The sequence below is a fragment of the Psittacula echo genome (genome assembly GCF_963264785.1).
Source record: "Psittacula echo genome assembly, chromosome: 2".
Lineage (NCBI taxonomy): Eukaryota > Metazoa > Chordata > Aves > Psittaciformes > Psittacidae > Psittacula > Psittacula echo.
This window is the reverse complement of record NC_137737.1, coordinates 6,484,696-6,500,746: the sequence shown is the minus strand read 5'-3', so window position 1 is coordinate 6,500,746 and position 16,051 is coordinate 6,484,696. Positions and strand designations below refer to the sequence as shown.

The window sequence follows — 16,051 nt, the reverse complement described above, 5'->3', positions numbered from 1 at the left end:
TTCTCTAGCGGAGGAAACTCGTATGTTTAAGGACCACAATCTGGATCCTCTTTCAAGGAGTCTTCTTTTGAAGCGTGGAGGAAGAAAATTCCTGTCCATTCAAGATACCACTTATGGTAATGGATAGATAGGATTTATTTTGATTTCTATCTCTAAAGCACATCCAGAACCTCCCTCACCACCTCCTCTTATCTCCAAGTTGTGAGACGTTAGGATTCAAGATGTCTTCTGCCACCCCTGTAGCTACAGCACAGGAATCCCTGGGGTAACAAAGGTGACCCTGTGTAGCAGAGCAAGAACAATTGCTTCCACAGGCTTTCCCTGCCTTTCAGGAGACTCCAAGGCCAGTTCCAGCCCTCAGTTTGTTTCTCTGATGTCACATCTCTACTCAGGTCTTCTCTGAGTAGGGAAAGGCATGTAAAACGATGTTCAGGATCTGACAAGAGGGACTCTTCTCTATTCTCTGATGGGGTTTTTTTGACCTTTATGTGACATTGGAGCACTCACGCTTTTTCACCAATGGCTGAACTATGCAACCTAAGTAATTTCAAACCTTAATACCAGCAATTACTAACAGTGCCTCGCAACTACTGATGTCAAAGTTCACTGTAAGCCATGCTGAAAGCCTTTTCTTACAAATGAGATAGGCCAAGGTCCAGCCAGGTTTAGAGCTACCTCCCTAATTGGAGGAAACTGAAAGGCTTCTTTCAACTGTAATAGGCTTCCAGTGATTTTTATCAGTTGAAGACAAGAGTTGTGATTCAGATAACACACACAGAGTCATTGTTTGAGTTGCACACTGCATCACCCAGGAATTTTGTATAGAATCGTAGAATCACAGAATGGTTTGGGTTGGAAAAGACCTTAAGATCATCCAGTTCCAACCCCCTGCCATGGGCAGGGCCAGCACACACTAAACCATGGCACCCAAGACTTCATCCAACACGGACTTGAACATTGCCACGGATGGAGCACTCATAACTTCCTTGGGCAACCTGACGAAGCTCACCTTGCCTGGACATGATAAAATGGCAAGAGTGACAATATTCTTGCAGCATTTCAGAATGATCCTCCTCAACTTACCCCATAAAGTGTTTCCATCACTCTCTAAAGCTGTTACCCAGACAAGACTGACCCAGCTCAGAAGAGCACTCTGGCAGTATCCCTTTAATTTCTACCAACAAGAGCTATAAGAAATCATAATATTTATATCAGATTACATTTTACATTTGTGGAAAAGGGATGACCAAGTGGAACCTCACTATGCTCTGTATGTTCTTTCCTTTTTCCTAGATGCGACACCATGTGGAGCAGGACTTGCGTACAACTTTGGAAATCACATCTAAAGATGGCTGTCTACAGAGAGGTTGTTAAATCTACATTTTGACACCTAAATCAATTATGCGATTCAGAAACACTAAGACCCCAGCAACTGAAGAAAAAAGTCGTTCATCTTTCACATGAGAAGCAAATTAAGGTCCTGATCATTTAGGATTGTTAAAGATCCTGAGCATGGAATGGTATTTACCTGGGTGATCTACATAAATTCCACTGCTATTCATCTTCTTGTGTGTTTTCTGCTCGCCTGAGATTTTCTGGCAGCTTTGACCAGAAATATTATTCATCACTTAGGGCCTGATTTTGAAAATCTGATGTCTGCATCCAAAAGTACTCTCCCTGATTTGATTTTAAGCTATTTACAATGTCACATTTCACAAACACATGGCTGGATCATCAGAATCAGAAACTTTTGTATAGTGTGACCATATGCCTCTAATTAGAAGCAGCTTTATATATAGGAAGATATATATGTGATACTGTGATATACTGTGATACTGTGATCCAGTACAATTGCAATCATTCAATTATATGTAAAGCCCTATTAGGATCATAGTCTTATGACATCTATATAGAAAAACTTCCCCCGGATTCCCACAAATAATTATGTCTGCTATTACACTGAAAGAACAGTGTGCTTTACAAGCAGTTAGCTTACAAGCACCTCAAGCAGTGTTGCTTGAAGTGCTTAATATATGTATATGTCATTAAACAACAACAGCTATTTTCAGAGATGGGAAGCGCTCAGAACAAAGAGCAGTGTTTGAGTCAGGGGGGAGTCTTCTTATTAAAGAGGGAAAAAGTTATTAACAAATCTGCAAGAACCTTTTTCTCACATTCAAGCTACATTGTGTTGAACCAAATGTACATCATGACTCAGCTCTTAGGAAGTTTTCAAGCTTTATTTTAAGATGCTTCAAGCATAACATCTTTGACTACTTACAGAAAGTTCACTTCTCTAAGCACTTCTGATCCGTGGCATTTTAAATGATTAAATTGTCTCGGTTACCGTGTAATTAACTGTCTTGGTTTTAATTAGATTCCCTTGATTATTTTTCGTTTAATTACTTTGTAACTTGAGGAAAGCCTCACTGTGCACATTCATCTGAAATCTCTGTTGTGTTTCATAACAGAAGGCCAAAAAAGATCCATTAGGGAAAATCTCAGCAAATTCTATTTGCAGGCATTCTTATGTCATTCAGCGAGGTTAATACCAAGCAGCTTACCTTGTCATCCAATTTCCGTGCACTGAATGAAAGCTCAACGTAGTCGTCGTTGCCAGACAATTCCTCAGCAATCACCTAAATGGAAAGCAGCACTTGAGTTTTGCATAGTGGAATGACATGGGAGAAAGGTGCCATTTCCCAGTGTGAAGGCTGTAGACCCCATTAGGAACCTGAAGCATGGTACAAGTTAATATGTTTCCCTTTGCAATCAGCACAAAGAGCATTCGGTGAATCCCTTTCTCAGCTGATGGGTGCCACCGTTTTAAGCCTACAAACCCAAAATCACTCTATATCACTCAACTACGTCTTGTCAGTCACCTGTCAATGTACAGACATCAACATCCATCAGAGACCCCTTTCCTCTGACCAAGTACTTTTCCTCAGACAGGAAAAAATAATGCTTCAGCATAATTTGGCAAGCTAAATGGTAAAAAAAGTGAAGTCACCTGCCATTAGTTGCTATGAAAGGCACATTTACATTAGAGGAGTTCTCCTGGTACAGTTTTTCTGCAATAGCTACACTGGCAAAACCATTTACTGCAGACTGGGCCAGAAGAAAGTAACACTAAAGTAATGTAGTGTGAGTCCTTCAGGTGGTGTAAACTATGCTGCTAACGAGGCCAGTTACTGTGCTGTGCAATGCTGCTAAACACTCCCCCCCCCCAATAAACCCAACCGAAACAGCTATTAAAATGCTTCAGTGGAGAGAAGGTATTAACCAAACCTGGGATATTTCACTGAAATATGTTCTTTGAAACAAACCACATTATATTCTATTTGACAGTTATAAGATCTTTCTCTACTGTAAATATTCTCTCCAGAAACTAAATTGCCCAGAAAAACCTGCTTCCGAGGTGTTTTATGCCACTTGGCAGCCACGTCAGCTCCCTTGCCAGATTCAGACCATCTCCATCGCACAGACTCCAGGTCCTCAGGGAGTTTCTTTGACAGAAACTAACTTAGACTCTGCATTGGGTTTTGGTAGCAGTGGCTGCAGGGGTGACCTGCGTAGGGAGATGTGAACCCCACAGCTGGCTGCAGCTGGCTTGGCACCCCAGAACATCAACCCATCAGCAGTGCAATACAACACCTCTGTGTGAACGCAGTTAAGAAAGGGTAGAAGCTGCTAGAGGCAGGAGGCACAAAGGGAACAGCAGTAGAAGCCCTATGAGCTCACCTTAAAGAAGATCCAGGAAGAGGTATGGGGAAAGAGATGTTGCTGGGATCATAGCTGGAGACGCACTCTTGGAAGGAGGTGCTCCATGCCAGAGGAGGTATCTCTGGTATCTCTGAGGGCACAGGTAAGCCTATGTTGGAGCAAGGATGCCCCCAAAGGGACCAGGGCCAGTGTGTAAGCCCAAAGTAGACTTGAGAAAACGAGAAAGAAACAGAGCACCAAAAAAGTAGATTTCTCTATGCTCTGATCCTGACCTGTGCCACCCATCACCTCACCAAAGGGACTGAGCATAGCATGAAGTGAAGGCAAAGGGAGTGGAGACTATGAAGGAAGGGGGTTTGGGAGAGGTGTCTGAACTGACACTGCATACAGGGAAGTGGGAGAAAAGGTGTTTTCCCTCAGAGTTTGTCATATTTGTTTCTCAATACCCAAACCAGCAATTAAAGTTTATGCTATAATTACCAACAAATTGAATGAAGTAAAATGCCCTGAGTCAAGACCGTTCTGGCTGTGACACCTCACAGCAGTAACCTGTGCTATATTCACACGCAGCCACGTAGGGGCACAGATGCTTAACTTTGCATTCAAGTACCATCGCACAGGCACACAGGAGGTGGTTACCGGGTATGTCCCCAGGTCCTGAAATAATGCTAAATAATCCATCCTGACTTATTCTGTTGAGACAGCAAACTTCTCACACAATAATTTTTGTCTTGAGTTCAGTTTTCTCCCATTCAAGCAAAGTCAACAATTTAGTTCTACTGGCTGGAAGCCAAAGCAAGTAACTCAGGTCCATATTTCATGGTTATCATCCAGTGTTAGGCCAGCAGGGACTATTAACTCATTTTCTGTCACCTTCAGTGTATCCCAGAGCATTAACTTTTGCCAGAACACTCCAGTTACAAACCTAACGTTTTTAGATGAACCAGAGCATTGGTGTTTTCACACGACTAGACCCCTCTGTGTCCCTCATAGAACAGGAGGGGTCCAGAACACTACGAAGGTGGACGAGATGAAGTATGCCCAGATAATGCCAGCAGGAAAGCCAAACCAAGTTATTTTGGAAGCAAAACGCTCTCCTGATTCTCCTCAGCCAGATGAGTGGGGATTTCCTTTCCAAGCCCAGATCAAACATGACTTTACCTTATGCATTAAAACAAATCCCTTCCTCTCCAAGCAACAAGGAAGACATCTAAGAAAGAAGATTCCCTGGGCTCCCAGGAAGGATTCTCTCACAGCCTGCTGTCTCTTCTGTGGTTGAAGGCAGGAAAAAATCTAAGCAGTCAAGCCAAAAGAAACCCATCTGGCTAATTGCACATCAAGGAGAAAAAGCCCTTCTCAACCCCATGAGGCAACAGAGCAGAGGTCCCCAAAGCAGAATATTTTATTACAGTCTTTGTCTTAATGCAGAGCTGCAAATGTCACAAGCATGCTAGGTTCGGTGCAGACAAGCTTGATCTCCTGAACAAGCCAGCAAAGAGAAAGATGAAAGAGAGGTAATACATTGATTTGCAGATGTCAAGATGCACATGGGGCTATAACTACCCAGCCTGTAATTGCATTACAACGTAGCTGAAATACCTAATCTCATCAACCTTCTGTGTTTGGTGTTGCTGGGTGCATGTGTCTGTGTCTGCTGTGGTGGCTTCTTGTTTTTAGGAACTGGAAAAAGCCCAAGGGCTGAGAAACAACAGACTCCTGTGTGTGTCAGAGTGGGTCAAACTGAGCTTCTGAAGGTTCCAGACCTTCAACTTAAAGTAATCAAGTGGCAGAACTTGCCTGCTGTCAAAGTGCCTTAAAAGTAGCAGTAATAAATATTGTGGCTTTCATGCAAATCATACATTATCTGTTGCCATTTCCTTACAAGCATTTGTCAGATGCTTGTAATGTAATTATCTATTAAATAATCGCTCCATCAAGGGTTGTTCTGGTGACTTAGCAGGATGCTTTTAGGGAGAATTAGTCACATTAGATATTTCTACATAACAGGAAACCAAGAGTGTATTTAAGACGGACTTACTGTTATAGATGACTTTCCTGCTGTGTTCCCATGTTTGAGTAAGGACTTGGAGAGCTTCCTCTGAGAAACAATCTGCACAAAAATCAAAACAAAGTGAAATAAGCCCGAATCTGTAGTAAATACACGGCTTATTGTAATCTCATTTTTATGTTGCTTTTTCTTGTATCAAAATAATGCCTTAATCCACGATCACAGTTAGCACAGAGTTAGTAAGATCATGACTGAGAAGAAAAGTTCCCCAGGAAGCCTGTAGACAGGATGCAGTGGAAGGACAAAGCAAGCAGATGGGACCGAGCAGAACAGGAAGAACACAATTCACTGAGTTGAACAGAGTAACTCCTTCAATGAGTCAAATTGTTTATTCAGACTGGCCCCTTCTGCCCACTGGACTTTCTTACAGGAACCCCACATTTAGTGATTTAGACAGCCAGGTTAAGCACAGATTTCCCTCCATAGTACACAGCTTGAAGAAGTCTTTGTATCTCTTCCTTGCCAGTTGGGATACTCAAACAGCTTCAGCTGAACAATCATTTCCCAGCATCTCTGCGTTAATTCTTCTCCACATATTATTGCTGCTATACAGATTTGCACAATTGCTTAACTTTCTTCTAGCAGACCCAATGCTTTTCAGGATTGCAAAGAGCACCCAGTCACGTTTTACTAGCATTTTTCTCTTGATCCAAATGCCTTTTACACAGACTGAATTGCAGACACCATCAAATGCATTCACTTTTTCCCGTGCAGAGTCCTTCACACTATACATGATTCAACCTCAAGTTTGGAAAGCAATCTCCCACCAAAGAGCAGTGGTACATGTAGAAACAGTGTTTTCCTAACAACATCCCCTAGAATCATGTTGATATATCAAGGAAAGAAAAGCGGTTATCATACCCTTTCCAAAAAATGCCTCTTTTGGATCTTTTACCAGCCTTTGGGTCATGGTTTAACCCCAGCTGCCAGCTCAGCACCACCCTCCAGTGGGATGGGGGAGAGAATCAGAAGGTTAAAAGTGACAATATTAGTGGGTTGAGATAAAGACAGTTTATCTCAGTAAAGTAAAGCTAAAGCTGTGCACACAAGCAAAGAAAAATAAGGAATTCATTCACTGCTTCCCACAGGCAGGCAAGTGTTCAGCCATCTCCAGAACAGCAGGGCTCCATCACACCTAACACTTGGGAAGACAAATGCCATCACTCCAAACATCCAAACATCCCCCACTTCCTCCTTCCCCCAGCTTTTATTGCTGAGCAGGATGTCATACGGTGTGGAACATCCCTTTGGTCAGTTGACTGTACCCCAGCTGACTGTATTCCCAGCTCCTTCTGCATCCCTCAGCCTGCTCACTGCTGGGGTGGTGTAAGGAGCAGAAAAGGCCCTGACTCTGCAAGCACTGCTCAGCAGTAGCTAAAACATCCCTGAACTATTAACACTGTTTCTAGCACAGATGTAGAACATGACCCCATAGCAGCCACTGTGAAGGAAATGAACTCTACCCCCGCCAAACCCAGCACACCTTGCAAAACTCTGCACATTCTTCTTTAGACATTTATTTAAGTGCCCTCCAGTGAATGTTGATCCCTGATCAGCTCTGTGGCTTGATAGGATTTCTAATTCAACAAGCATCATTTTCCCCATCTCTCTTAGGGACTGCTTCAATTTGTATTTCTTCAAACTGCAGGTGAACTACCTCTCTAGCTGCAGAATGACCACTGTAAGCTTTCAGCCTTGTTTTGGCAACACATTAACTCATGCACTAGTGTCCTTAAAAGCCTCATGCTTTTGGAGTGCTAGTCCACGCACCTTCCTCTGTGATACTTCAAACTCATCAGCTACTGAACCTCCCCGAGATCATCTTCTCATCGTTTTGCTCACACTATGCATGGGCTTCCCAAGTGGTGTATTTCACTTGGCTATCGGCAGCTTTCTCTTAACATGGCATCACTTTGTTCACAACAGTGTGCACATCTCCCTGTGGTGGTGTTTCTGAGGGCAACTAGGAAGCACGTTCTGCCTGTTTGACCTTTCTCTGTGATGTGATTCACATTTCACGGTAGCACAACTCTGCTTCCTCCTCCTTCCTTAAACTTTGGCAAGGGCTAAATCTGTGCCTTGAAGACTTTTCCAAGTCTTTTCCAAGCATTTTGCCTCAGTTATTAGTTATGTTTTAGTGTCTTCAGATGGACTCAGTTAATACCCTAAACTGACAAGACTGAGTCTTCAAACCTCATATCAGCTGTATTTTCATTTTGGCTTTCTCAATTCAGAAAAGTGAACAAACATGTTCCTTTTCAAAGGGGATTCTTCAGGCTCTTGTAATACAGTGTCAGTTGTCCTCCAGTTAAATTAACTAACAGCTATTAAAGCATTAAATGCTTCAAACCCACTTTATAAGAGGTCTATCTTACTGGCATCCTCTTTGCTTGTACCCCACTGCTTGTAGTGCAAGGACGAATGCTATTTAAGCCTTCTTGGGCTATCCTCCGCATTTTCAGGGAGGAGCCCGTGTTTGGTGTTTCAATCACTGCTTTGGTTGGCTTTTTGCTTGCGCCATGATGTGTTCAACATTGCTTGGATTCAAAAAGTGAGACAAGTACTTGTGACATTTCAGCCTCCAAGTACAGACAGCTCAGCACAATACAGCAACCTTGCCTTTCTAAAACAACAGCTGACTACAGTGAGAGAAGGATTCTGTGACATGTAAAAGTCAGGACATAACCATATCAAAAGTATTTACTAGTTATGATACGTGCTCTCTTAAACTCTGCCCTTCTTGTGTAAACATAAGTACAACCCTTAAAGAACCTTTTTTCACAGCTATAACATCTCCCAAGTGAAGGACTGACGTAGCTCTGCCTCCCAGTGCAGAAACTCTCCTTCTTCGCGTGTTCACCTTTAGCCTGTTTTGACAAAGCAGCATTTGTACAACTCTGACGTGCTTGTGTCTGTTTTTCTACCAATGCCCCAGCCACTTCTGAACCCACCAAATAGTTCACATGAATCGTGGCAGATAGTCAAAGATGCATCAAGTGTGCTACATTTCAACATGGAGACCAGACAGCAGGCAGATGCCAGTGACATAACTCTGCTCTCATGAAAAAGGTTTGGTTGATGAATTCACCCCTTCACACGTATCAAGAAATCCATTGCAAGGCATCAAGTTCAGACGTATGTGTCCATAATGAAGGAAGTTTCATTCTAACTGCTCATACAATTCCTGCTTTTTGGAAGAGCCAGTTTTATCACACATGACACTTTTTATACCATACTCGCCACTCTTCAAGATTTCCTTTGTTCCCTATAGTACTGATCAGCTCACAGTCTATTTACAGATGAATTACACCTCTTTGTTAAAGACCTGTATCTGAAAATAGCTAATCAAAACAGAATACTGAGAAAAAAAGACATCCCTATCACAAGAGGAAATAACCTTATTACAGGAAATAGCTTATCAATAGCCTAAAAGGTCTCTGAATTTAATTAGGGGTAACAGCCCTTTCAGAATTAGTCATAATAATAACAACTTCTTATATTAGCAAACTAAACTTTAAATTACTTTTCTAAAGACTGCCACAGTCATTCACAGAAGAAGATAAAGTATGTAAGAACAAAGCAGTACAAACTGTACAAGTAATTCCATTAACTTTTCCTGGCAATATTCATCTAGAACTGGAAATCTTACAGCTTCAGAGATCATGCTGCAACAGCAAACCAAGAGATACCCGAGGTGTTTAAACAGGTAAAGTTAGAGAAAGTGCTACACTGATGACTAGCTTGTGTTCTGAGTCAGCCCTGGTAAAAATGACATTCATATCTAATAAAGTACATTATTCATCCCACTAATGAATTGAGCAACTTCATTTGGAGGAGATCAAAGGCCAACTATTTAAAGGTACTCAGATACTTCAGGAGGCATACAGAAATCTAATGAGATTCAGGAATTTAAACACCTTGAGAACACTGGTCCCATGCTTTTTGCACCACGGAAGCAGTCAACAGCCTATTAAGCAAATATTCCCATACAGACTACTTTAATATAATTAATTCAGGTGCAATCATGGCTCTTTTAGCCTTTCTCCAATTCAAGAGCAAGGGGATTTGCAATGGCTGAAACGGAGCTAATAATCAGTCAGCATTTTCAAGTGCATAATCTGCTAATGGCATGTATTATTAAAAGCACAGAAGAAACAATAATACTCATTAAGGTGAAAAGATTTGCAGTATCATTTATACACAAATGTGTGCATGGGAAATATGAACTCTCTAAACAATACTTGGAAAGGTTCTTGGCAGGAAAAGATTTACATCTCTGCAACTCTCTGTACTCTTTAGTCAAATAAGAGCAAAATGCTGGTTGAGCAAGCAAGGGAGTTGTGAACTGCAGCAGTATTTTAACACTTGTGTAAATGATAAGAAACCAAACAAGGAATGGAATCCCTCATTTGAAAATGGCAAAGACCAGCCCTGGTAAGCAATGAAAGAAAAGCCACAAAGGCTATTCCCACCCTGCAGACCTGCGATGGCTCACAGCATGTAAGAAATAGCTCTTCCGGTTCCTTTAACTTCATGCTGTTGCAGGCACAGCCAAGCGGTAATCAAGAATGCCTTGGCAATGTATGTTTGCTTAGTGCTCAATAGAAAATGGTTATTCATTGAAGTAACTGTGATGAGCTCTTAAGAGATCAGGCTGAGACTTCTGGGTGAAAACTTCAGAGTCAAACTAAGCCACCTTCCTATGTGCTTAAGTTAACTTTGAAGCTAGAAAGGCTGTACTAAGTACTTTCTGTACTAAGTAATGCAATTTCAATGCTTTATAAAGTTTGTGGAATATGAAACTGAACAATTTCGATGAGAGCATTACAGAGGCTCAGAACACCTGAAGGCACTAAACCATAAACTAAACCTAAAACATAAATAGAAAAGGACTTGGTTTTGCTATCTCAGCTGAATACCATGGAAATTAGGCTATCCAATTTCAATTTCTGACAGTGTTTGTCCATCCAGGATTTTTTTTTCCATTGTTCTTTGATGGACAATAAAATCTAACCCACTAAATCAGAAAACCCCCAATAAATCTATCTCCTGCCCCTTGAAACAACCACACTTCTTGTGAGCAACCAAAAAGGAACAGAAAGGCAAAATCTTCAGTGATTAGATGGGGATTCAGTTGGAATCGCCCAGGTGAGTGGAGTGCTTGAAAACTTTTCCTAGGGTTGGGAAAGGGGAAAAGTGAAAGGGAAAGAGAACTGGAGGAATTTACTGTCCTTAGTTACAGACAACATCTGTAAAACCATTACCAAGCATGAACTGATTCATAGCATCTAAAGCACCTATATGAAAGCTAGAGGTCACTTTTATACAGTGGTACCCCCAAATGGCAGTTAAAATATTATTGCTTGTGATTTCCCTGCTTATCACTACAAAGTCATATTGTTGCCACTGCTTGCCAGTGCCTATGCAAAGAACAGCAACTATTTAGAGTGAATCAAAGAGTTAGAAGATGAGTGGGCAGATGCACAGCCTGATGGAGCATCCCAAGCCATTCTGGTTGTAGTGGAAAGCACAGTGCCAAACCACGGCTCTGCCTCCAATATTCCCACTCCAAAGGATGGGAGCTGCAGTCTACAGCACCATCTTGAGAAGGCTGCTATTACTTCCTCCCAAAGCAAGACCAGCTAAGTCATCCCTGCTTTCCTCACTTATGGTTTGCCAATTCGTACTTTCTTTCACCACTCAAAGGCTACAAGTGTTTGTAAATGTTTCTACATGAGATAGGAGTGAGGGTGCCTTTGCTTAGCTCTGGTTTTACCAGAGGCAGGCAAACCCCCAGGGACAGGAAACCATTGCTACTGTAAGGATGGCAAAACACTTAGTTGGACAAAGTCCAGAGAAGCTTAGAGATCTCCATCCTTGGAGACATTCAAAATGGGACTGGACAAGCCCCTGAGCAACCTGCTTTAACTTGTTTGGAGCAGCAGATTGAACTAGAGACTCCAGAGTTCCCTTCTCATTTAAATTACACCATGATTTCAACAGCAAGAGCACACATTCCCAAATGTCTGTGCTACCTCCTGTCCGCCACTTCCATTTCCCTGGAATTCTGGCTTTTCATTAGGCTCAGCTGAAACACACCCACCATTCTGTTACAGCACAGTCTCCACTTCCAGCCTCACACAAGCTTCTCCATCATATTTTCCTTAACGTTATTTTACATGGGTTGAATTCTCCGCTCAGCCTTGAACTCAAGATTTAACACGTAACATCCTTGTCTCTAAATTGAAGACACATGAATTTGACAGATGGACCACTCAGTGGATAAGAAATTGGTTGGATGGTCACACTCAAGAGTTATCCATGGCTCAGTGACCAAGTGGAGATGGGTAACGAGCTGTCCTGTTCTACACCTTTGTTGGTGACACAGACAGTGGGATTGATGGACCCTCAGCAAGTTTATGATGACACCAAGCTGTGTGGATCTGTTGATAGGCTGGAGGGAAGGGATGGGATCCAGAGGGACCTTGACACCCTTGAGAGGTGGCCAATGCCAACCTCATGGAGTTCAACCAAGTGCAAGGTCCTGCCCCTGGGTTGGGGAAATCCCAGGCACAGCTACAGGCTGGGCAGAGAAGAGATTTAGAGCAGCCTGAGGAGAAGGACTTGGGAGTGTTGGTCAATGAGAAACTGAACATGAGCAGCTTCAGTGTGTGCTTGAGCCCAGAAACCCCCCATGTGCTGGGCTGCATCTAAAGCAGCATGAGCAGCAGGTCAAGGGAGGTGATCCTGCCCCTCTGCTCTCGTGAGACCCCACTTGGAGCACTGTGTGCAGCTCTGGAGCCTCCAACATAAGAGGGATGTGGACCTCCTCCAGCAAGTCCAGAGGAGGCCATAAAGATGATAAGCATGATGTAAAGTTCAAAAACTAGAGGGGGGAGGGCAAAAAAAAACCCACCAAAAAAAGCCTAAATGTGAGATCAGAGTCCTCCAGGCTACATCACTGTGAACAGATTTCACACTGTTATTATTTTTTCTTGGTTACCAGTAAAATTACACTGCAACCAACCCAGCTGTGTGCTATTTTTAGAGATCAAATCATTATAAAGACATTTATGCTACAGGCAGCAGCAATGACATTTTTTCCCTTTCCTGTTCAAAGCCAATTAAGCAAGAAGAACATTATAATAACTTTTTCCTTTGTTTCTCATTCTCCTTGGCGCTATAGGATAGCTTATCTTCATTAAGGCCACAAGTAGTCTGTCAAAAAGAACAGCCTTTATAGTGCACTGTAAACATCCTAAACACTGGTATTGTTACATTGAACTTTCAATTTAGCCAATACATTTCACATTAATTCCCTCACTGATCAGACTTTTCCTCTTTCAGCATGCTTGGGAAGAAAACCAAAGGGATTCATGTGCAGTGGGGTTGAGGGAGCAACAACAAAAGGTGAGAAAATAGGAGACAAAAGCTTTGCAGCATCTTCCATACCAAGCTACTATGTTCAGGTTACAAACTTATGTGGAAGTATTGCAAGGTTTAATTGAGACGAAAGCATCCCTTGGTCTCATCACACAAGCTACCACAGAATGGAGAGCAAATTTACACCCAGCTCAGGGAAACTGAGGCCATCCTTGGCATTGCCATTACGGACCTGTGTTATAAGACCAAAGCATAACAACAAGTCTGCCAGTTGGAAATAAACTGTGATACCAGGAGCACTGTAGCATGCTGCCAGTCAGCAATATAGGAATTGACAGCAGACCTGGCTCTGGTGACTTCTAGATATCGATCCTGTGAAAAGGACTCATCACCCTTAAATTTAGTAATCTAAAAAGTTAGGTATCTACTCTAAGCCAGCTGTCCAGACTCTCTTGATAACTGAAGAGAAAAGACAGGTATCTCCTGAAGGCAATTTACCCTAATCTGTGATGGAACTGCTAGAACTGCCTGTTTCTCTCCACTGAACTAAACATGGAAATCAGAAGAGTAACTTCAGCTAGACACCTAAATTTGGATGACTGGAATGAATCCAACCCCATCTCTCTATTTGCCAAATCACCAGGCACTACCCTGTGTGAATAAAGTATAACTGTAAGCATTCCTTGGACTTGAAACTTGCTTTAAATCCCATATAATGTTAGGAACAATGGCGTTCTTCCAAACCAGTCTATTTCTCAACATTGGTGTAAAGAGCCTGAGCTCTGCTGTATGGGGCCAAGCAGATGCTCCGTTTCCTATAGCACTGGCTAACTTGAAGCTATATTACAGCAGCAAATCAAAGCAGCAGAAGTTCTTAATTATCCTGTTCAAAGCATGAACTAAGAATTTTAGTCATCTAACAAAGTGCTATATTTCACATACATACAGGAGATTAGCAATGAGGTGAAAAACAGTGGTGATACCTACTTGTCCAAGAGTGCACTCCATGCCACCAAGAAAGTCTGCTTCCTTCAGCCCATTGTGATTGCTGCTGATGTCATGGACTTCAAAACGCAACCGCTGCACCTCTTCGAAATAGAAGTCCACTGTGAACAGCTTGGAGAAGACGGGATTTATACAGGTCCGGATCACTTCCGTCCTGTCAACCTGCCAAGTGGAAAAGAGATCATATGAGTGGTTTCTCTGTGTACCAGTGATGGACATCAATGAGCTCCTCAAATACAGTGCGTCCATTTACCAGGATTGACAGCTATGACTGTGGCTGTGGATACTGTGGTTCTGTGCGGGGCTGGCCAAATGCACCAGATAAGGTCAGCTCCCCTTCTAGCAAGCCTTTGGCAGATACAGAGCACAATCTCCTGCCTTCTCTGCAGGGTGAGCAATGGCTGCCCCGCTGGTTGGGTATACTAGATTAGTCAGGTGGCAGAGTTAGGAGCGAGGCAAGATGACTGTCATGTGCTGGACTAATAAATGAGAAATTAACTATAGAATAACCACAGAATTTACATGTCCAACAGTACCCGTCCATCACTGCAAAACTGCAGCAGAGCGATACGGTTTCATAAAACTAAGTGGAAAAGCAAGCAAACCCCCCCAGTAATTATTCATTTTGGACAACTTGGGTGATTAAGGAGTGGAGAACTGGATCCACAGCTAACAACTTTTCTTAAAAATATATCATTTTTTCCACCTCGCTACATTGCGTTGCAAGAATCTGATGGATTATACGCTGCTTATCACTACTTCTGAGCCTTACAACTGCTGAAGAAACACCATGAAATCTACATTGCTGCTTCTTCAGAAAAGTTCTCATAGAGCACTTTCTAGTTCTCTGAAAATGTAGTACTTGGGTTCCTATTTTTGAAGAAGGCCTTTGCTACTTTTCATTATGATGCATTTGATTGGTGACACTTTAAGCAACGAAGCAACCTCCTTTTTTCCACTCTCTTTGCTCTGGCACTGGCAAAACCCCCTAATATTTCTGTAAGATTAAAGGAACTGATCCTAAAATGAAGTAGGACTTGGGCACATCAGTCACTAGACAGGAGGTGGCTGGTGTGCCATGCAATAGACAAATTAAATTGCTCAGAAGAAGACTGATGAGATCTTTTGTCTGATTCCTGATCAGGAACATCTGCTGTGCAAAAAATGACAGCAGCTTGCTTCGCTTTGCAGAGTTTATAATGCATTAGCCTTGCTAGTTATCGGCAAGGACACAAAGAGTCAAGCAAATCAAAAGCAGGGGGGAAAAAATGTGCAGTTCCTGGTAGCACAGATTTATTTTAGTGCTCATCAAAGGTGTCAGACTGACAGCTCTAACAGCTGAAATCCTTTAGCTAAGCATCAAACAGATGCTACCAGTCCTTGACCAGATGCAAACCAGTGCTACCATTGCTGTCTTCCCACACAGCTGTGTCAATGTGCTCTGACTATGCCAAGATGAGACCATCACAAAAAGGAAAGTGGCTTTACTTACAAATTCAATTCTTCATATCTTTGCTCAGACTAACTAAAAATGATGGTTCTGATAACCATGATGCAAAGCATAATAAGTGAGAAAGGATACCAGCTACCTTCATTCAATTGTCTCAAAAATGTTTTGATCCCCACTTGCAAACAATCAGTGTGACCTGAAATCACCATTACTGCTTTGGTGTAATGGGCCTTGGGTGACATGGTTTAGTGTGAGGTGTCCCTGACCATGGCAGGGGGGTTGGAACTGGATGATCTTAAGGTCCTTTCCAACCCTAACTGTTCTATGATTCTAAAATAACACATTCCTGTGTCAGACAACCAGTCATTTCAATGGGATGTCCCTGAGATCTTGTCTAGGTGGAAAGTGATTTGATGCACTTG

The 16,051-nt window shown here is 42.3% G+C and overlaps 1 protein-coding gene across 1 annotated transcript in view; it reads right to left on the bottom strand.

The window, feature by feature from the left end:
* Window positions 1-16,051, bottom strand: part of CPNE4 (copine 4) — a gene marked incomplete at its 3' end in the record, with an annotated part of 181,962 nt that overhangs the window by 87,649 nt on the left and 78,262 nt on the right. Inside the window, exons 3-5 of the mRNA XM_080611787.1 lie at window positions 14,162-14,341; window positions 5,762-5,833; window positions 2,565-2,639 (exon numbers count right to left, since the gene is read on the bottom strand). Of these exons, the coding sequence (XP_080467913.1) occupies window positions 2,565-2,639; window positions 5,762-5,833; window positions 14,162-14,341 (327 nt within the window). The remainder of the gene's footprint in view (window positions 1-2,564; window positions 2,640-5,761; window positions 5,834-14,161; window positions 14,342-16,051) is intronic.